This window comes from Eurosta solidaginis, chromosome 5, assembly GCF_040869045.1.
Source record: "Eurosta solidaginis isolate ZX-2024a chromosome 5, ASM4086904v1, whole genome shotgun sequence".
Lineage (NCBI taxonomy): Eukaryota > Metazoa > Arthropoda > Insecta > Diptera > Tephritidae > Eurosta > Eurosta solidaginis.
The window spans coordinates 274,986,031-275,009,162 of NC_090323.1; the positions used below are offsets into that span (position 1 = coordinate 274,986,031).

At 36.2% G+C, this 23,132-nt stretch overlaps 1 protein-coding gene across 16 annotated transcripts in view; it reads left to right on the forward strand.

Annotated features, from left to right (window-relative positions):
- Window positions 1-23,132, forward strand: part of LOC137253631 (CYFIP-related Rac1 interactor B) — a 78,028-nt gene that overhangs the window by 25,423 nt on the left and 29,473 nt on the right. For all 16 annotated transcript variants that reach the window (XM_067790920.1, XM_067790934.1, XM_067790924.1 and 13 more), the window contains exon 3: window positions 19,493-19,756. In XM_067790920.1, coding sequence (XP_067647021.1) covers window positions 19,493-19,756 — 264 coding nt within the window. The remainder of the gene's footprint in view (window positions 1-19,492; window positions 19,757-23,132) is intronic.

Genomic DNA, 23,132 nt, shown 5'->3' on the forward strand with positions numbered 1-23,132 from the left:
AAAAAACCAAATGCCATTCGTTTGTCCATCGTTTGTCCACGAAAAATTTTCGTTCGTCCACCTTTTGTTAAAAAGTTATTTCAAAAAAACAAAAATCGTGTGTGAAGTTGGCATCTCCATTTGCGAGTATTTAAAAAAAACCAAATGCCATTCGTTTGTCCATCGTTTGTCCACGAAAAATTTTCGTTCGTCCACCTTTTGTTAAAAAGTTATTTCAAAAAAACAAAAATCGTGTGTGAAGTTGGCATCTCCATTTGCGAGTATTTAAAAAAAAACCAAATGCCATTCGTTTGTCCATCGTTTGTCCACGAAAAATTTTCGTTCGTCCACCTTTTGTTAAAAAGTTATTTCAAAAAAACAAAAATCGTGTGTGAAGTTGGCACCTCCATTTGCGAGTATTTAAAAAAAAACCAAATGCCATTCGTTTGTCCATCGTTTGTCCACGAAAAATTTTCGTTTGTCCACCTTTTGTTAAAAAGTTATTTCAAAAAAACAAAAATCGTGTGTGAAGTTGGCACCTCCATTTGCGAGTATTTAAAAAAAAACCAAATGCCATTCGTTTGTCCACGTTTGTCCACGAAAACTTTTCGTTTGTCCACCTTTTGTTAAAAAGTTATTTCAAAAAAACAAAAATCGTGTGTGAAGTTGGCACCTCCATTTGCGAGTATTTAAAAAAAACCAAATGCCATTCGTTTGTCCACGTTTGTCCACGAAAACTTTTCGTTTGTCCACCTTTTGTTAAAAAGTTATTTCAAAAAAACAAAAATCGTGTGTGAAGTTGGCATCTCCATTTGCGAGTATTAAAAAAAAACCAAATGCCATTCGTTTGTCCATCGTTTGTCCACGAAAAATTTTCGTTTGTCCACCTTTTGTTAAAAAGTTATTTCAAAAAAACAAAAATCGTGTGTGAAGTTGGCACCTCCATTTGCGAGTATTTAAAAAAAAACCAAATGCCATTCGTTTGTCCACGTTTGTCCACGAAAACTTTTCGTTTGTCCACCTTTTGTTAAAAAGTTATTTCAAAAAAACAAAAATCGTGTGTGAAGTTGGCACCTCCATTTGCGAGTATTTAAAAAAAACCAAATGCCATTCGTTTGTCCATCGTTTGTCCACGAAAAATTTTCGTTCGTCCACCTTTTGTTAAAAAGTTATTTCAAAAAAACAAAAATCGTGTGCGAAGTTGGCACCTCCATTTGCGAGTATTTAAAAAAACCAAATGCCATTCGTTTGTCCATCGTTTGTCCACGAAAAATTTTCGTTTGTCCACCTTTTGTTAAAAAGTTATTTCAAAAAAACAAAAATCGTGTGTGAAGTTGGCACCTCCATTTGCGAGTATTAAAAAAAAAACCAAATGCCATTCGTTTGTCCACGTTTGTCCACGAAAACTTTTCGTTTGTCCACCTTTTGTTAAAAAGTTATTTCAAAAAAACAAAAATCGTGTGTGAAGTTGGCACCTCCATTTGCGAGTATTTAAAAAAAACCAAATGCCATTCGTTTGTCCATCGTTTGTCCACGAAAAATTTTCGTTCGTCCACCTTTTGTTAAAAAGTTATTTCAAAAAAACAAAAATCGTGTGCGAAGTTGGCACCTCCATTTGCGAGTATTTAAAAAAACCAAATGCCATTCGTTTGCCCATCGTTTGTCCACGAAAAATTTTCGTTTGTCCACCTTTTGTTAAAAAGTTATTTCAAAAAAACAAAAATCGTGTGTGAAGTTGGCATCTCCATTTGCGAGTATTAAAAAAAAACCAAATGCCATTCGTTTGTCCATCGTTTGTCCACGAAAAATTTTCGTTTGTCCACCTTTTGTTAAAAAGTTATTTCAAAAAAACAAAAATCGTGTGTGAAGTTGGCACCTCCATTTGCGAATATTTAAAAAAAAAACCAAATGCCATTCGTTTTTCCATCGTTTGTCCACGTTTGTCCACGAAAAATTTTCGTTTGTCCACCTTTTGTTAAAAAGTTATTTCAAAAAACAAAAATCGTGTGTGAAGTTGGCATCTCCATTTGCGAGTATTTAAAAAAAACCAAATGCCATTCGTTTGTCCACGTTTGTCCACGAAAAATTTTCGTTTGTCCACCTTTTGTTAAAAAGTTATTTCAAAAAAACAAAAATCGTGTGTGAAGTTGGCATCTCCATTTGCGAGTATTTAAAAAAAACCAAATGCCATTCGTTTGTCCATCGTTTGTCCACGTTTGTCCACGAAAAATTTTCGTTTGTCCACCTTTTGTTAAAAAGTTATTTCAAAAAAACAAAAATCGTGTGTGAAGTTGGCATCTCCATTTGCGAGTATTTAAAAAAACCCAAATGCCATTCGTTTGTCCATCGTTTGTCCACGTTTGTCCACGAAAAATTTTCGTTTGTCCACCTTTTGTTAAAAAGTTATTTCAAAAAAACAAAAATCGTGTGTGAAGTTGGCATCTCCATTTGCGAGTATTTAAAAAAAACCAAATGCCATTCGTTTGTCCATCGTTTGTCCACGTTTGTCCACGAAAAATTTTCGTTTGTCCACCTTTTGTTAAAAAGTTATTTCAAAAAAACAAAAATTGTGTGTGAAGTTGGCATCTCCATTTGCGAGTATTTAAAAAAACCAAATGCCATTCGTTTGTCCATCGTTTGTCCACGAAAAATTTTCGTTTGTCCACCTTTTGTTAAAAAGTTATTTCAAAAAAACAAAAATCGTGTGTGAAGTTGGCACCTCCATTTGCGAATATTTAAAAAGAACCAAATGTCATTCGTTTGTCCATCGTTTGTCCACGCTTGTCCACGAAAAATTTTCGTTTGTCCACCTTTTGTTAAAAAGTTATTTCAAAAAAAACAAAAATCGTGTGTGAAGTTGGCATCTCCATTTGCGAGTATTTAAAAAAAACCAAATGACATTCGTTTGTCCATCGTTTGTCCACGTTTGTCCACGAAAAATTTTCGTTTGTCCACCTTTTGTTAAAAAGTTATTTCAAAAAAACAAAAATCGTGTGTGAAGTTGGCATCTCCATTTACGAGTAATTAAAAAAACCAAATGCCATTCGTTTGTCCATCGTTTGTCCACGTTTGTCCAGGAAAAATTTTCGTTTGCCCACCTTTTGTTAAAAAGTTATAACAAAAATATTTTTTTTTCGAAAAAACACCATTTTTTTTCGCTTTATTGTGCTAAATTGTATGTCCGTCGTTTGCCCATCGTTTGTCCACGTTTGTCTAGGAAACATTTTCGTTTATCCACCTTTTCTTAAAAAGTTATTTCAAAAAACAAAAATTGTGCATGAAGTTGGCACCTCCATTTACGAGTAATTAAAAAAAATTGTTCTAAAATTGAAAATCACTAAACTAAAATCATTAGCATCCAATCAAATACTCTGGGGCATAGTCATAGTCGAAATAAAATGCGATTTTAAGTTAGATAAACGTTTTTGACACAATTTTATAAGCGCTATCTGTCAAAAATCCTTCAACTAACTTAAAATCACATTTTATTTCGACTATAACTATGTCCCTATCGGTTTGGTCGTATTGCTTTTTCATTTTTGTAAAAGCGACATCTGTAACTACAAGCTATAATAAACTAGAGCGTTAATTTGGAAAAATTAGTGCACTTGACTTGTTTTAAAAAGCGCAAATTTGTGCAAACATATGAGTATGCCGTGGATAAGCTTACATAGGTCATTGATGAGTTGAAGAAGTTCAGGGATCAATGCTCGATCATTCTTCAAGAATGTAAGGTTCTGGCAGTATAGGAGTTGTGAATACCTTCGCAGAGAAAAGAAGGAAGATAAGAAAGCGCCAGTTCGATGAATTACCTGGCGAATCACCTGAGTGTGATTCCGAAACTCAATTCAAACAGCAAGTTTTTTACGTTCTTTTAGACAGCTTGATTGGTAACATAACAAGATTTTTCGAAGCCGTAAATGATATTGCGATTAAATTTAGATTTTGTGGAAGTATCAGGATCTGATGGAAGAAGAGCTCAGAGAAAAGGCAGCAGCATTCTGCACTATTTATGGCATCGATATTTCTACGGATCTGATAGATGAAATCATTCATCTCGAAGCCATCCACTTAGCAAATTTGGGATGTGATTCGCTGCCACCATTTCAACTTCTGAACAAATTTCATGACTTGAAGATGGAAGTATTATTTCCTAACATCTGCATAGCACTAAGAATATTTTGCACACTTCCAGTGAGTGTGGCTGAAGGCGAGCGTTCTTTTAGTATATAGTCTCGTGTGAAAAATTTTTTACGTTCTACTATGAGCCAGAATCGCTTGACAAGCTTTGGAACATTGGCGTTGGAGTCCAGCCTTGCTCGCAGCATTAGTTTTGAATCGGTAATTTCCATATTCGCAGATCAAAAAGCACGGAAGGTTTTCCTTGGCTGATTCTCTTAAAATGTACATATTTAGAAAAAGTTAATGTAAGCAATCAAACAATGAAATCTAACATTTCATTTATGTACGTGCTCCAGTAAATCTTATTTTATATGAAACTAGCAGAGTATCCGACGTCGTTCGGGTATAAATAAAACAGTACTATATAGACTAATATATTAGACTAATCCCAACTCCCATTTGTATGGGAGATGCGACGCCACCTTGTCGAAAACTTTTTTTATATAGCCTACCATAGATTGACTCACTCAGGGTATGTCATGGCAAATTTTCGTTCGATTCCATTCTGCGGTTTAGGCTGCAAGTCCAAACATACATACAGACATACTTTCACAAATATATAGTAGATAAAACTGAAAATGTGAATTGAAAAATTTATGTATGTATGTTATGGTATTTTTTTACTGGATTGAGTTTATTTTTTAGGGGGGCCCGTGAACGCGAACTGTCCCAGGGGCTCGGCTCGGCTCTCTGCGGACCTGCGAATGTTTAGCGAATTCTTTAGTAGTACAAGGTGAGCAGTGCCAATAAATAACAGCGCTTGCCGGACAGTGAAACAATGCAACAAAACAAGTTCACTCAATTAAACGCAATGAATATCACTTGATGGAATATTCCACTGAACCTGTTGCTATGATTAGTTGAGGGACTTTCCTAAGCATTATATGTATGTATGTATATTTGGGCAAATCCCAGAAAAGTGATGGCAATGTGTGGAAAATAAATAAATAAAGCTTTTTTAAAATTATATATATTATTCAACATAAAATGCATAAAGGTACCTCCTTTAAATAATTTTTGAATGAAAATTGAAAAATATTTGTTCAGTTTTCTGAAAAAATTGTTAATTTAGAACAAAGTCACATGGCGCTATGTAAATTGGTGCTCTTTTTAGAAATTGAGGCCCCTTTGTTTTTCAATGAAAAATATTTTGTGAAAGGAACATGCAAACTCACAGGAAAATAAATATGTTTTTTCGTTGGCATTAAAAATTGTTGTTTTAATAGAATTTAGATTAGATATTATTGATTTCTATGCTTTACAGCTTTTAGTCTACAGTGCTGATAGAGAGGTCTCTTAAGCTAGCCCAACCTTTCCAGCCCAATCAAAAAACGAGACCGTACTAAATTGCACAAGATTTAATGCTAATTAATATGCTTTAATTAAATTTATTACACTTGTTTTTTAAAAAATATAGGCCGGACAAGACGGTCTGTTGTATGCCGACTGCTCCCTATACTACCTTCACTCCAGTGACTCCCCCGGGAGATGAGTGGAGAAGAGGAATTATCTGGGGCAGGGGACCGGTTAACGTGTTCACGGATGGGACGGAAAGGTTGCAAGTTTAAGTTGGCTGATCACTGCAGTGTATTCCAAGCGGAAGTTGCTGCAATTAAGGATGCGGTGGATGAAATGCTATCCAGTGCTACTACGGTTAGGGAATTTAACATCTACTCTGATAGCCAAGCGGCTATCGAGGCCTTGAGTTCAACTACAGTGCGATCGAGGGTGGTCTGGGAGTGCCTTACCTCGCTTGCGACTGCTTCGAACTATTTTATAATTAAGATTATCTGGGACCCGGGCTATAGTGATATCCCGGGTAACTGTTAAGAGGATCTCTTAGCCCGCATCGGTACAACTGCACCGGATGAAGATGGCTGTAGGGATTTCGGGATTCCGCTGGGCACCTGTGGTTTTCTCCTCCATAGCTGGGCTTCGAGTGAGCGTTGTGCGGACACCACCTCTTGCAGGGTAGCTAGATCTTTCTGGCCGAAAAGTGATGGCAGGAGGTCTGCCGAAATATTTTGGTTCACTAAGGCTCACCTATCACTCTCCCATGGGTATCCATGCGGTACATCTCAATATACTGGAAACTCCATCCTGCCGCAGCTGTATGGAGGATGCTGAGGTGGAATCACCAAATCACTTTATGCTTGATTGCCCAGCTTTTGCCAGAACTAGGTGAAAGTACTTCGGTCGCGACTCACTTGGATCTCCCTAGGATATATCCAAGGTTGAGATCGGTATCATTCGGAACTTTATCGTTGCTACCCAACGATTATCTAAGTAGATATATCTACGTCACCGTTATTTTATTGTATATGATATCACAACGGACATTCATGTTGTCCAAGTGAGCTTCCCTTATCAGGGCAGCTACCACCTACCCTAACCTAATAGTTGACGCTCATTGATAAGTCGGGAAACCAAGTGTTTAATAACCTGTTATCTGTGGCACCCCTTGTTTAATTCGTCTTGGTTTGGATGTTACGTTCCTGAATTGCACCGATGCTTGCCGACCACACAGATAATTTGCGGTCCACCTTTTGAGAATTGGGGAAGGGGGGGTTCTTCATTAGCGCGGTGGTAGTGCTATGCAATTTTCGGAAGCCATGCTGATGATTGGCAAGTTGCAAATTTGCATTAAAATAGGGAACCGTACGAACCGGACATACGAATTACATTTGGTTTTTTTAATTACTCTGCGCACTTGATGCTGTTCTATGTTCTGTTTTTGGCGATGGAAGTTTAGCGTTACCGATTGTTGGAATTCGGGTGCTGCTCATTAAGAAGATTAATAACAAAACCTACTGCTTAAGTAACTTGTAAATTTTTTTAGATTTGCTTTGAAAGCAGATATGGCTTAATGTGAAAAAGGAGAAAATATCATTCACCTTTTGCTAGAAATATCAAATTGCAACAATTTGAACATTGACAAACAAAGCTTGAAAGTTAAGTAAATACAATTCTACTTATAAATTACTTTTTGGAAATGTAGGCGCAAGTTTAACCTCAAGCTTGAGTCTTAGCAGAAACGGAAGAGTATACCGCCGTTTGGTTGTTGTTGTACCGATAAGGTCACTACCCGAAGGTTGTGGGGAGTGTTATCGATGTTGATGGTCCTTTGCGGGATATAGATCGGGTACGTTCCGGTAACAAGCATACATATCCCTCTGTCCGATAAATCCCGCATTTGCTCTCCGGGAGGTAATAGCCATGGAGTGTTGACTCTTCACTTAATAATGATTAAACATTCAACGGTTTTGGATCGAAAGGAGTAATGCAGTTGCGATCACTGAAATAGTAGTGCGCACTTGCGAAATGCATAGTTCCAATAATATCGGAGACAATGTGATATTGATATCGATTTTTTTTTAATTACTATCCCTTTTTGTATGCAATGCACAGATCGAATAGTGGCCAGAAAATAATTTATTTTTTGTAATAATGAGTAAGTTTGAATAGACAAATAAGTTTATTATAACTTGTAAGTGGGACGATGTGTGCACTGCACTCACGAAAAACGCGAAATTATTAAAGCCCTTATTAAAAATGGGAAAACATACAAGGAAATGGATAAAATTGCTGATTGCTAGGCCGCCATGATACGATACGCGATTACTTATTAAAATAAACCCTAAAAAAAAGGGAGGGGAGCAACGACTACCGTACGCAAAATATTCGAAGACTCATCTAACAATGTCAGCTGTCCAAATTTAAGACGACCTAATTTAAACCACCATGCAGTGTGCATACCGTAAGGAGGCCGTTTAAAGAACATAACCTCCATTCTAAAAGTCCACGTAAGATCCCGCTTTAAAAAAATACCTGGATTGGCCTATTTCGTAGTAAAGGCTCTAGGCAGCTTTTTAGACGCCCACCTAATATGGAATATCACCCGAGATACACTGCAGAGACTTTGAGGACGTTTGCCATATCATGGTGTGAGGCCAATGTATTGTATAAAAACCATTATGGACGAAAATGAGTATGTTAAAATAATGAGAGATGTTATGCTCCCATTCGCTGAAAAAGATATTGGGTGTACTGCTCCGCGCATGACATTCAATACCAAAGAAAAGATGTCAACGCTTCATAGACTCTATGAGTAATTTCAAAAAATGTTAGCCGTAGATGCGCACTTCTATTTCAGTGCTAGCAGGTGTATCGTATGATAACATTCCACTTTGATTCTAATGAAAGGCACTGCCTTTTGGCTGATAAAAAAGTTTCGGCAGATTGCTCGGATCATTTATAGTCCATTTATGGCATATAAATGTAGAATAATGATTATATTTTATTGAATATTTAGTTATGTACATATTTTATTGCGGCCACCGTGGTGTGATGGTAGCGTGCTCCGCCTATCACACCGTATGCCCTGGGTTCAACTCCCGGGCAAAGCAACATCAAAATTTTAGAAAATAAGATTTTTCAATTAGAAAAAAATTTTTCTAAGCGGGGTCGCCCCTCGGCAGTGTTTGGCAAGCACTCCGGGTGTATTTCTGCCATGAAAAGCTCTCAGTGAAAACTCATCTGCCTTGCAGATGCCGTTCGGAGTCGGCATAAAACATGTAGGTCCCGTCCGGCCGATTTGTAGGGAAAATCAAGAGGAGCACGACGCAAATTGGAAGAGAAGCTCGGCCTTAGATCTCTTCGGAGGTTATCGCGCCTTACATTTATTTTTTTTTTACATATTTTATTACAAAGAAACGAGATTAATGTCTCAATGCTTTGAAAAGTTGTACAAACTCTGACTGTCAGTCAGTGACTGAAATTATACAAATTCCTCCTTTTATATATTCAAATCATTCGTCACATTATAAAATACAAAACCTACTATGTTAAAATACTAAAGTAGCATGTTCAGTAGATTCGTCCAGATCGGGTTGCCTTTCTGTCCGAAGTGTATGATCCTACATTCGGCCGTCCTGACTCTGCATTCGTCCCAACTGCCGAACCCCATCTCTTCATAATGTCACCGACAGTTTGCGTGTGAGAGCATTGAGGGGCATTCGCTGGTTGACTGTGAAGCAGAACGGTAGTCAGTTCGTGGTACAATCAATTTCCTTAACATTTGAATTATAATTTAACCTAAACCTTTTGTTAATTAAATAAACAAATACATTTATTACTTTTATAAACGTGGTGAAACTATTCATTTTAATCCATTTGGACATTCCTGACATCTCAGAAGTGATATGAACATATTTTACATCCAATCCTACATACGAATTGAATTTTCAATCAACGACACCAGCGAGGGGAAAAATACCACCAGTAAGCGAATCAACGAATAAGTTTAAAAAGTAAAAGAGCAAACGAAATTGCTTCAAACGTCTCTTAACATATTTAAGAGATCATTTGCAACAGTTACAATCGAAAAATTATAACGGCGAGTGACTTTGTATACGTACACAACAAAAGGTAAACGCAAAAGAATCAACAATCGAAGTAACGAATGTATGAACACAAGCAGAAGGTTAGTTTGTGTGTTTGCAACGACTTCGATACAAATAAAACGACGAGAACGCAACAACAAAAACAAGACAAAAGCAACAGTAGATTTTTTTTGTTTTGTGTTTTTGCAACGGCTTAAGAGCAACGTAAAAGGGGCAGTGGTGTTTATAGCTGCAATATTAAAGAACGTTCTGGAATTCTATTGAGGAGAATTATTGTGTGCCATACGGGCTGAACAACGGCGAGACGTTCAAGAAAAACCAACGTGATTACAAGTGAATTTCGGCAGAACTGGAAAAAAAAAGAGGCAAGACAATTTTTTTTTCATATTTTTGGATGACAATTGCATGCAGAAAAGTTAATTGCACTATAATATGGGAAAAATGATCAAATTAAACACTTTAAAGGTTGATCAAATCAACAAATTGCTACAAAACCAAGGTGCGACGGTAATGGGCAATAAAGCAACAAAAATTATTAAATTGACAGAAATGTACGGCGTTGATGAAGTTGATGCTGAAGAGTTGGAGGTAAGCAGCGAAGTTACAGCTATGCAGAAGCAAATGGAAGAAATGCGTGGCATTATTGCGGGGCTAGCTAAGTCTGTAAACGATTTGGTGACAGTACAGACAAGGCAAACGTTAACACCGTCGAACGCCACAACGATTCCAGCAGAAGCAAGTTGCCACGACAACCATTCAACTGCCACAACAGAGGTTCACGCTGAAATACCAAGGAGTTCATCGGAACATGATTTTAATGGTACACCAATAGCAGTTCGTCCATTGTTAGTCCCAATGACGCAACGTGAATGGAAAAGAAGTGCAGTACACGACATCATCGCAATATTACCGGATTTTGATCCATTAAAACGGAGTTTAACATCGAAACAGTTTGTTGATAAAGTTATACAGCTACGAGAAGCATACGGATGGTCTGAGCAAGAAATTTTGTTAGCCGCTCAATCAAAGTTGAAAGGGGTGGCCAAAGAATGGCTCGATGCACAAACCGTATTTCAACGATGGTCAGCTTTTGTATCAGCATTTCAAACAGATTTTCCTTTCACAATGTGTACGGCAGAAGTGCACACGGAATTATCACGAAGAAAGAGGCGAACAAATGAAACTTATAGTCAATACTATTACGCTATGTTAAATATTGGTAGGCGAGGTAAGGTTGATGAAGAATCAATCAATACATATATTATTGGGGGGTTAAATGACAGTAATTTAACACGAACCCTTATGGCAATGAAATTATCAACATGTAACGATTTATTGCGATCTCTTGATAGTTTAGCAAATGTATATTGTGCGTTCAAAGGTACAGATAGTGGTAATAGAAATGTAAACGAGGTAACACGAAATGTTACTACAGAAAAAAAATATACAAAATGTTTTAATTGCAACGAGTATGGACACATTGCAGCAAAATGTCCAAAGCCTGCAAGAAAGGAAAGATGCGCAAAATGTAACAAGGTGGGACACGATTCTAAGTCTTGCCGCTATGAAAAATCAACGGTTGCAAAGGTAGTTAGTGAAAATTTATATCCACCTTTAATGTCAAGTGTCTTGCTGAATGGTGACCAGTATTCGGCGTTTATCGATACTGGCAGCGACACATCAATCATATCCGAATCCAAAGTCCCAACCAATGTGGAAAAGAAAGTATGTGTTAGAAAGTTAGAGGGATTTGGGGGTGCAAGCGTTGAAAGCAAAGAAGAGATTGAAGTAGAATTAGTTATAGAAGGCAGCACACTGAATACGAAATTGCATGTAGTACCCGACGAGTTTATGCCATACGATCTGTTCATTGGACGAGATGTTTTGTGTCGAAAAGATTGTTCACTAGTTATACAGTCGGGAAATATGCAAATACAGAAAAATACGGCAAAGGGTTTTAATGTTAATGTATCATTAAGCAAAGATGAAATGCATGAAGTACTTCATTTACTAGAAAAATACGATGATTGTTTTGCAGAAGATTTAGGAAAGCTTGGACGTTGTAAAACAACAACTATGGAAATCGTTGTCAGCACCGAGAAACCAATTACAGGTAGGCAGTACCAGGTACCTTTTATCCAAAGACCTGTACTTTCCACGATAATTGACGAATTGCTTAAGCACAATATAATTCGTCAGAGTTCATCACCTTACGCAGCTCCAGTTGTAATAGTGAAGAAGTCAAACGGGGAAGATAGAATGTGCGTTGACTTTAGGGCACTTAATGCGGTCACCATAAAAAAACAATTCCCAATGCCAATAGTAGAAGAGCAGTTGTCAAAGCTTGGGGGTAATACGTTTTTTACCACCCTTGACATGACTGCAGCATATTATCAAATTCCATTACATGAGGAGAGCAAGAAGTTCACAGCGTTTTTGACGCCTGAGGGATTATATGAGTATAATGTAATGCCATTTGGACTGCGAAATGCACCAATGGTCTTTCAGGAGATGATTATTCAACTTGTACGTGGTTTGAGAAACCGAGATAAAATTATAAGCTACGTTGATGAGGTTATAATTGCAACAAAGAATGTTAGTGAAGGTATTGATGTCCTAGCCGAGTTTTTGGATGCAGTACGAAATGCTGGTCTCACGCTAAAACCAAGTAAATGTACTTTTATGTCAAGAAATGTTAAATTCTTATGCCATGTCGTAAGCCAAGATGATATTAAGCCTGGTGAGGAGAAAACAAAATCAATTAAAGCTTTTCCTCAACCCACTAATGTAAGTGAAGTCCGTCGATTCCTTGGCTTAACAGGGTTTTTCAGGAAGTTTATACCAGATTATGGTAGTACCGCTATGCCGCTAACAACGTTACTAAAGAAAGCACAAACATTCGTGTGGACAGACGAACATGCCATAGCTTTTGAAAAATTAAAACATGCACTTTGCACTCAGCCGGTGTTAGTTTTGTTTGACGTAACAAAGAGCCACGAAGTACACACCGACGCTAGTTCCATAGGGCTATCTGGAGTGTTGTTGCAGCTAGAAGGCGAGGATTGGAAGCCGGTACACTATTACAGCAGACGATGTAATGCAGCTGAGTCTACGTATCCATCACATGAATTAGAAGTATTGGCGATCGTAGAGACGCTTGAACGATTACGGGTTTATTTAGTCGGTACTCCATTTGTTGTACGAACGGACTGCAATGCAATTGCAACAACTAAGTCCACTACAGCGTTGAAGCCGCGCATTGCCAGATGGTGGCTAAAACTACAAGAATTTGATTTTACATGTACATATCGACCTGGGTCTAAAATGCAGCACGCAGACTCACTTAGTCGAGCGCCTGTTGAAATATCGAAAGGTACAAACACTGTTGCAGAAAAGGTATTGAAACTTAACCAAGGCAATACGATGGATGATTGGATTTACTCAATGCAACTCCAAGATGAAAATTTAAAACGAATAAGCGATATAATTACAGGGAAAGAAACGGCAGATAAAGCTACAATTAAGCAAATGAAACCCGATTATACGATGCATAACAGTCGATTATTTAGAAAAGCTAAGGGCGAAATGAAATTAGCAGTACCAAAGGCAGTAAGATGGCGAGTTGTTAAGTCATGTCATGATGACTCTGGACATTTTTCTTTAGAAAAAACATTACAGCGACTATGCAAACATTTTTGGTTTCCACGCATGAGGAGGTATGTCAAATCATACATAGCAGCTTGTGAAGAGTGTTGCTTAAAGAAAATGACGGGAGGTAAACCGCAAAGCCAATTGCACGTAAGCGATGTGTTGCCGATCCCATTTAGGCACAATTTTATTGATCATGTGGGTCCATTCCAACGCAGCAAATCAGGGTTTTCGTACATATTAGTAGTTGTATGCGGATTCAGTAAGTACGTAATCCTAAAGGCAGTCAGAACTACGAAAACTGAACCAGTCGTAAAAGCACTAGAGGAAATCATGGCCATTTTTGGTCAACCACTTAAAATAACATCAGATCGAGGTACGGCGTTCACTTCGAGGCAATTTGAAGAATTCATTTCCAATCATGGTATTCAACACAACAAAACTACAGTACGAACACCGAGAGCTAACGGACAGGCCGAACGCGTAAATAAAACAGTTATCAACGCTTTGAAATGTATGAGCGAAACGGCCAAAACATGGGATAAAATGCTTCCAAACATTCAACGGACGATTAATTCCCAACGTAATGAGGTAACAAAATACACGCCTAATGAACTTGTGTTTTATTTCAATCCCAGAGATGTAACATACAACCGAATGATACAAGCTATAAACGATGATGATAAGGGTAATCCAGATATCGAGGTGAAACGTGATGAAGCAGCAAACAATATAATGGCAGAGAGACATAAGTGGAAAGAGCGTTATGACAAAAGACACCAAACTCCAAAGAAATATGATGTTGGCGACTTAGTGGTCATTGATCATGTTCCAAATGCAACAGGTCTCTCGCATAAGCTGGATCCCGCATTTAAAGGACCATATATTGTTACGAAAGTACTTAACTACGACAGATATATTATTGAAGTTCTACCAGACTCAACACATACACAAAGACGTTATTGCAACATATGTAGTGTGGACCACATAAAACCGTGGTGTGCATTGATTCCTGAACTTGATGGTATGGACGACGACGATGATTCGTCCATGCAGGACGAAATGTCAGGAAAGGCCGAGCTGTCACCGACAGTTTGCGTGTGAGAGCATTGAGGGGCATTCGCTGGTTGACTGTGAAGCAGAACGGTAGTCAGTTCGTGGTACAATCAATTTCCTTAACATTTGAATTATAATTTAACCTAAACCTTTTGTTAATTAAATAAACAAATACATTTATTACTTTTATAAACGTGGTGAAACTATTCATTTTAATCCATTTGGACATTCCTGACAATAAACTCCGCCACTGTCGACGTACAACCCGGACCCTCGTGCTCCCCTACTTTCTCTAATTCATATCTTTCGTGATTAAGCTTTTTCAAAACTTTATATGGACCAAAGTATTTTGCTTTTAATTTAAGATTATTACCGAACTGAGTTCGTTTGATTGCGACTAAGTCATCTTTTTTATACTGTTCAGCATCCTTACGTTTCGAGTTAAAATTTTTACGATTTTCTTGCTGAAGTTTTTGTATGTTTTCCTTAGTTTGTTTCCTTATTTGATTTCTCTCTTTCATAAACTCATTAAAATCTGTAATACTGTTAATACGCATGTCAATGCCGACAAGAATTCTAAAAGGTGAATATTTCGTGCTTCTTGTTCGCGTACTGTTAATAAACTGTTGAATCTGATCAACATATTTATACCACTGTTCTGGATGTTCTAGAGAAAGTTTAGCCAACATAGGAACTATAATGCGATGCATTCTTTCAACTTGGTCATTCCCACGAGGAACACCTGTTGTTATGAGGCAATGCTGAATATTTTCTTTTTCGCAATAGTCACTGAATAGATGAGAAGTAAAAGCTGAACCCCTATCTGTGATAATCCTCCTTGGATTACCAAATACGCACGCTTGCTTCCTTAATTTTTCTACGACTGCTGAAGCACCTGTATCCTTCGTTGGATATAACCAAACAAACTTCGAAAACCCATCCACCATAACAAGAATATAGTTATAATTTTTGTTCGTCCACGTCATCGGACCTACATGATCAATGTGCAAAGTGCAAAGTGGTTCATCTTCCTTATCAATCGGTGATAAGAAACCTTTTTTCCAACTTTTCTGTTAACCACGATACACTCAATACAGCACGATACTACTTTTCCAACTTTTCAGGCTATTTTCGGTATGAAATATAACTTCTCGATACATTCTTGTGTCTTTCGTGCAGAAAAATGACCCTGCCTGTGACCTAACTTAATTATTTCTTCCTCCATTTGTTCTGGCACAACAACAAGCTCTCTCCATGGATCTTTGTACAATAATCCATGAAACATATAAAAGTCTTCATATGTGTTATTTTCCAAAATTTTTCTAACTGCTTTCGTCTAACTATCTTCTTCCTGCGCTTTCCTCAATGTTTGTCTCAGCGAATCCTCAATAAGTAAGCAATGTACCCTACTAAGCGCATCTACATGCTTCATATGTGAACCAGAACGATGTTCGATTTGATGATCGAATTCTTGCAAGAACATTTCCCACCTTGCTACCCTTGGAGGAACATTATCCTTACGCATTGTCATTGCAAACGCATTGCAATCAGTTATGATTTTAAATCTACATCCCAGCAGATATATTCTCCACTTTTTTAAAGCCTTCACTATCGCTAAGACCTCAAGTTCGTAAGCACCATACTTTTGTTCGGACGGACTAGTTTTCCTACTTAAAAATTGGACGAGTTGAAAATTTTGATCATCCGCCGACTTCTGCATCAAAACAGCCCGAAACTATATTTTGACGCATCCGTATGTACCTTCGTTTCGGCCATCGGATTATACAATTTTAATACCGGCACCTTCATTAACGCCTCCTTTAACTGTTGGAAAGATAGAAGCTGCTCATCCCCGATACTAAAAACTGAATCCTTACGTAATAAATCGGATAATGATTTTGCTAGAAGTGCATAGGTTCTAAAAAATCGCCTAAAGTAAGACGTTAACCCTAAAAAACGTTCAATCACTTTTCTGTCCTTAGGAAGTGGATAATTTTCAATTGCCCTAGTCTTTTCTTCCGAAGGCTTGATTGTACCATCCTGTACAATATATCCAAGAAAGTTAATTTTGCGCTGTAAAAAACTACACTTTTTCCATTTGAAAGGTATAACATGTCTCCGCCCCGATTCCAAAACTCGTTTTAGCTTTTCTATTCCCTCGTTTTCATCTTAAGAAGGTATAACCAAATCGTCCATGTAAATCGAAACTGTTCCGTCCCTAACAAGATCTCTAAAAACTACCGATATAAATCTACAAAATGCAGCAGGTAAATTTTTTATTCCGAAAGGTGCAAATAAAAATTCGTACTGTCCGTTATTAGTTACAAAAGACGGATATTTTCTCGAACCAGGCTCCATTGGTGCATGGAAAAACCCGCCCTTTAATTCCAAGGTCGAAAAAACATTTGCTCCTTGTAGTCTTTCAATAATGTCGTCCATAAATGTCATCGGAAAATTATCTTTGACAATTTTCTTATTTAACTTGCGAAAATCACAACATAATCTATTATTATCATCTTTTTTATTTACTAATACAATCGGTGACGCGTAACTAGATGCACTCGGTTGGATTATGCCTTCATGTAACCAATCCGAAATTTGTTTATCTACTGTACTCTGGCTGTCATATGACATTCTTCGAGGTCTTTGGAAAACCGGAATGTCATCCGTTAAAACAATTTTCATATCCACTGGACTTTTTACATCTTTGACAGGAATATATTCATCTATTAACTCTTTGATTTTAGATTTATTTAAAATGTTTAAATGAGTGAGATCTACATCAGCACTAGCATTTCCCTCAACGTGATACTCTTCACAAAGACAATTAAATTCATTCAATAAATCGTGGCAAACTATTTCATCATACTCATTTGAACAATCTGTGTTATCCTGCTTTTCTTTTATTATTTGTTTATTGCAACTTTCGCCTTTCACTGAGTTACTCCTTTTCTTAAAAAAACTTGAGTTCTTTCTGACTAACTTCGATATCACCAAATTCTAGAACAGTGTTCCCTATTATGATTTCATAATCAATCGCTTTCCTATCAACCACGTAAAACTTTGGCATTATTTCTATATTGTCAATCAATGTCTTCATTACGACGAATCCAATTGTAGCCACTTCACTATTACATAAACCAGGTAAAACACGTTTTTCATATTGCAAGTTTTCACTCAAATCTATTTTTTTTAGCATATCTTCCCTGGGTATACACACGCGAGACCCTGTATCTACCAATGCACTACATTCAAAATTGCCCATTCGTATTTATTTGAACTTAAGACCACAACATTCGTCTATAATATTTCCTCGTGCTTGCTTAGTTTTTTCCTCTTTTTTACATTCAAATGACCGATGCCCTATTTCATTACATCGAAAACACTTATACTGTTGGCTTTTACAATCTTTAGCCAAATGGGTAGAATCCCCACACTTAAAACAATTTTTTAATTTTTTACCACCTCGATCTATTTCTTCTTGCTTAACCGGTACTTGTTTTTTTAAAGAATTTGTAAAACCCGGTTTGTTACACATTTTTTCATGTATTTTTATTTGATTTTTAAGCTCACTGATTGTCTTTGCCTGGTACAACGAAAACATCATCTTCAAGTCCGGAATACTCTCTACGAAATAGTCAATAATACTTTCTTCATCCAAATGAACCGGCTTTGCAATCTCCATTAAGGTATAGAGAGATTTCCGCAATGTCTCGTTATATCTTTTTTTCTATTTCGCAACTTTTTATGTATATCGGATGAACAAATTTTCGTCCCGAATTCATCAACCAATGCTCCTTTCAAAAATACCCAATCAGTCAAACCGGTAGTACTTCTAATATACCGTTTTGCGGCACCCTTTAATAATTGTTTGCTATAAATAAATTTTTGAACGTTATTCCACCCAACCGCGGAAGCATTTTCTTCAAACTCTTCTACCCAATGCCTAACATCTACCGTACTACTTTTCTGATTTCGCTTGACGGCAAAATTTGCATGCTATGTACTTCTCCCTCGTAAAATTTATTTTTCTCTTTCTTCTTTTTATATCTTCTTTGGATTCTCCACTTTAATTTCTCTCATTCAAATTGCATTTTTCTTCATTTTGCTTGGTTCTTCTTCATTCTCCTTCTTAATTTTTTACTGGTATTATCTTTTTTTCAAATTACATTGCTTCACATCTATTTGGATTTAATCCTTTTATCTTGACCGCTGATTGTTTTCCGTCTTAGGCAAGGTGCACACGGGGCTTTTAGGAACCGCCAGTAAAATATATATCGCACACTTATTTCTGTTCAGTTTTCACTTTTGATTCACACCAAAACGAATTTCAAATTTATTTTTCAATTCATTTCAACGTTTTTCTGATTTTTAATTTTAATGATTCGTTCATTTTTATACATATATTTAAACCGTATGATTCTTTTTGTCTCTGCAAATTGCGTTTTACATTTTATATTATTTCACGACGCTCAAATCTCCATAATCTTTCTTAAATTTTACTTTAAATCCGTGTGGGATTTAGCTTAACGGCATATCCCGGTTGAGCCCCCAATTATTTGTAGAATAATGACTATATTTTATTGAATATTTAGTTATGTACATATTTTATTACAAAGAAACGAGATTAATGTCTAAATGCTTTGAAAAATTTTACAAACTCTGACTGAAATTACACAGATTCCTACTTTTATAGATTCAAATCATTCGTTACATTATAAAATACAAAACCTACTATGTTAAAATACTAAGGTAGCATGCTCAGTAGATTCGTCCAGATCGGGTTGCCTTTCTGTCCGAAGTGTATGATCCTACATAAATTTACTCGTAAAACTTAACTAGTTTTTTCTTTAACCCCAATATTTTGTTGTATCTTTATGAAAGCAAACTTAAATATCACATATGTATAATCATTCATTCATGCAATGTGCTGACATTATGTAGTGGTAAATGTTTTAGGACAAATCATTCATTTTGCACATATAATTATTTCAATGAAAAATTTCATAAATTTATGTATTTTAATATTTGGAAAAGCATTTAATATTTAATTTAAAACAAATATTTGTTTAGTTAATAAGCTACTAGAAAAAATAGTCTTCCCAATATATCATTAGTTTTCTTATTTTAATAAACGTTAAAGCTTAGCTCATATAATTACCTTACGGAGGTAGTTTGTTTCGTATTTTATGAAATTCAATTGGATTTTTATTTAATTCTTACAGGGTGCCGGTAAAGAAATACGTGAGGCTATAGCCGATCCTTCCCCAAAATGTCAAGAGAAAGCATGGGACGCAGTCCTGCCCTTAGTTAAGAAGCTGAAACGTTGCTACGAACACTCCCTTGAATTGGAAAAGATAGTGCCAAAGTTACTGGGTCAATTGGTTGGTGGCAAATTGAATCCCACACAACATTTAGAAACACAACAAGCGCTAGTCAAACAACTGGCAGAAATATTGGAATTTGTCTTGAAATTCGACGAGTACAAGGTAATCTGCTCACTTTATTCAACATTTTAGATGCTTCCATTTGATAGCCCACATAAACGAATAAAACATTTTTCCTTTTTTGCCAGAAAGGTTTCAAGCTTGCTATTTTGTAATGAAAAAAATTGCTTCTCGCCTAGCATAGCTTATAGGGAGCACTCTGCCATCAGCCTAACCAACATTTTGTTGCAGTGACCAAATTTATTTATTATATCAAATTTTAAAACTAAATTCAAAATTTTATCATAAACGTTGGTTTGATTCATTTTCTTTTTTGGCCGTCAGTATAAACTGTTATTTTATATTTTTGAGCTCAAGGCCGGATAAAATACAACACTTTTAATTCTTAATTTAATTTGTTTTATTTTAATTATTCGTTAATATTTCGACATCACTCTGAAGGACTGACTGTAAAAAAACAATACGTAATTTTAATATCAATATATATATAAATAAAAACATTCATTGACGCATCAACACCATTTACATCTTCAAATGTGCTTTCAAGACTAACATTTAACATAATAACATAACAATTATAAAAAGAAACAGCGATTAAAAACCTAAACAGAGTAAACAAATGAAAAGCCGTAATAATTTTCAAACAAAATACAATTTTTTTTGAATAATAATTGTACGTCAACGTATTTTTTTCGTTGCTTAATAATTGGGGAAATGCGTGCAAAAAGGGGTCGATGTTGCCTTTTTGCGTAAAACAGGTCCAGTTTTATACCCACACCAAATATTTTTAAATCTTTGAAACTGACTTCATTACATCGAAAAATATTTGCTTATTTTTTTTCCTTTTTTTAAAGAAAATTTTAAGTTATTCTCTGAAATTTTATATTTACCATTTTCTACATAGAAAGTAGGACACACAAAAATTTTATTGACGTACCACTCTTGCTTTTATGTTTTATGCAAAAATCCATCCCAAATTTATTTTTCCATTTTTGGCAAAAATTGCGAAAAATGGATTTTGTCAACATATGTATGTATATACATATATGTACATTGGAACATTATATATGAAATGTTCCTATATTAAGAAAATGTTTCGTATACTACAACAACAAAAATGCTCTATTACCTCAAATGCTTTAAACACGAAAAAAAGTTCCCTTTTTGTACGCAACTCCTCAATAGTTATGAACAATAGGTACATACATACATATATTTTTCGTTGGGAATCGAAATAATAATTTGGAATTAGGTTTGTTCTGTTAGATAAGAGTGTTGTGGGTATCAAACTTATGCAAGGTCTGAGTGCACCGATTCTGCGATTATTGATGAGGTTTGCGTGATCGCGTTTCTTATGGTTTGGCCAAAGCACGGAAGGCATGCGATCTTGCGACCATTTTTTGCAAAAGATATAATGCACGTATTTAACCATCTCTCTATCTGTATAGTTTCAATCGGAATATCGCTATTATTATATCTCTATAGTTCGATAGTTTGATAGTATTTCGGGAACCGGCCTCATCATCTCCCTTGTTGCTTATTAATAAGAAAAAATGCAATCTCTTGATAAGTTCTGAAATAATCGGTTTTGAAATATTTCTTCATTCGTCAAATTTCGGCATGCTGAAAATTGTTTTTGAGTACTTGAGACCCGAGATAATGGTCGACATTTGGATATCAAAGGGTACGTAAAATGCGATCTCTGGAGCTATTCCCGACGCCGATCATGTTGTCATTGGTTGATAGTTGAGTAATGGATTTCGTCCCTGACTTTTTAATCAGGAGACAGTCAAGTAGCCATAGAACGTGCAGACTGGATTTTCTGGCTACAGCTCCAAATATTGATATTTGCTGCTCTCCGATTTGTTCTCATAAATCGCGCCAATAACAGCCTATACCCTCAAAAGACCGCATCATACGTTTTAGCGTCTTGGCCTGGGATCACCTCCTCTGCTCTGAAGTGGCGTTAATTTGCTGTACCCATGCTATACAGACTTTAAATCAGGCAATATAAACTTCACCCACAGAGGATCCTTGATCTCGCCAACTCCTTTCTAACATTTTTCTTCCCTTATAATAATGGTGCTTCTTAGTTATGAAATATCTTAGATGCCGATTGATTTAATATGACACTTTAACCCGTTATGTATTTATTCAAGGGTTTTTTAAGCTTCTTAAATGTCGTTGCGTTGTGAAGTGTTCCCAGCAAAAACAGGCATAAGCGGTTGTAAGCAATAAGGAAACTGGTTTCACTCCTGACAGATATACCTATAAAATAGTAAAATGTGTACGTCATACGCCTTATAATAAGGCGTTACTAGGCTTATTTACGCTACAAATAAGCCTTATCCCTAAATATTAAAATTAATAGCGTTTTCTTCTATGGCAAAAGTGTTTCGTTTTTGTACACCGCGCAAGGGTCGTAAATATATTTTGTTCTATTCTAGAAAGCAGGTAACGCCTTTACAAGGTATTTCGTTCTTTTTTGAAAATTGTTGCCTGCTCGCAACGCAAAAGCATTACACTTCTACCCTGCATAAAATGGCGGTGTGGCAGTGCAACTCTGCTAAACCAGCTGATCGTGACAATTTATTTTCGTAACTTCACAAATTTTTAGCGAAGAAAATTGAAATGAAGGAAATAATTGCTAATGAATTTTTATTATCATTGACAGCGCGATTGTGAAATTCAGCTAATACACGGGGTAGCCATTTATGTTCTTTGTATGCACTATAAATGTAGAAAATTTTCTTAGGCAACAATTTATTTCAGAAAAGAAAACGCTATAAGTCTTGACTAAACTTAAAGATACATGATAAATAGAACCCAGCTGTAGTCGATAAATTTTCGTAATATTTATGCTACCTGGTTCATAAACCTTGTAGTAATCAGGTTATTGTACTCGATGTATTACCTCATTGTAATGCATTATGCAAGAATAATTTTTAGTGGGCTATAAGCCTTATATGAAAGGTCTTAATACAACAAGCAGTACCTTATAACGAAGGGATTATATTCTTTCTAACGGCTTTTAATAATTCCTTATGTAAGCCTTATTTTATGTTGACTATAAGCCTTATGCATAACGTTATCTTTCAGATAATCCTTATGCCTGCTGACATAAGTACAGAAAAATAAAGTTTATTATTATAGGGAATACGCCATATAATGTTCCTTATAGAACTAAGGCATGATACCATAAGCTTTTTGGCCAGATGAAATTAGCCTTATATAAGGCTGAAACTTTTTGCTGGGTACTCTTATAAACTACTTCAAAAAGCACATATGTCGTCATGTATTGTGGGATGATGACTGCGTCAGAATGAATTTTATCATGTTCATGAGTTTTGTTGCAAAGCGAACACCGTCGCAATTGCGGAAGATGTTGCGTTTGTAAATACAAAGAGCAATCTAGACT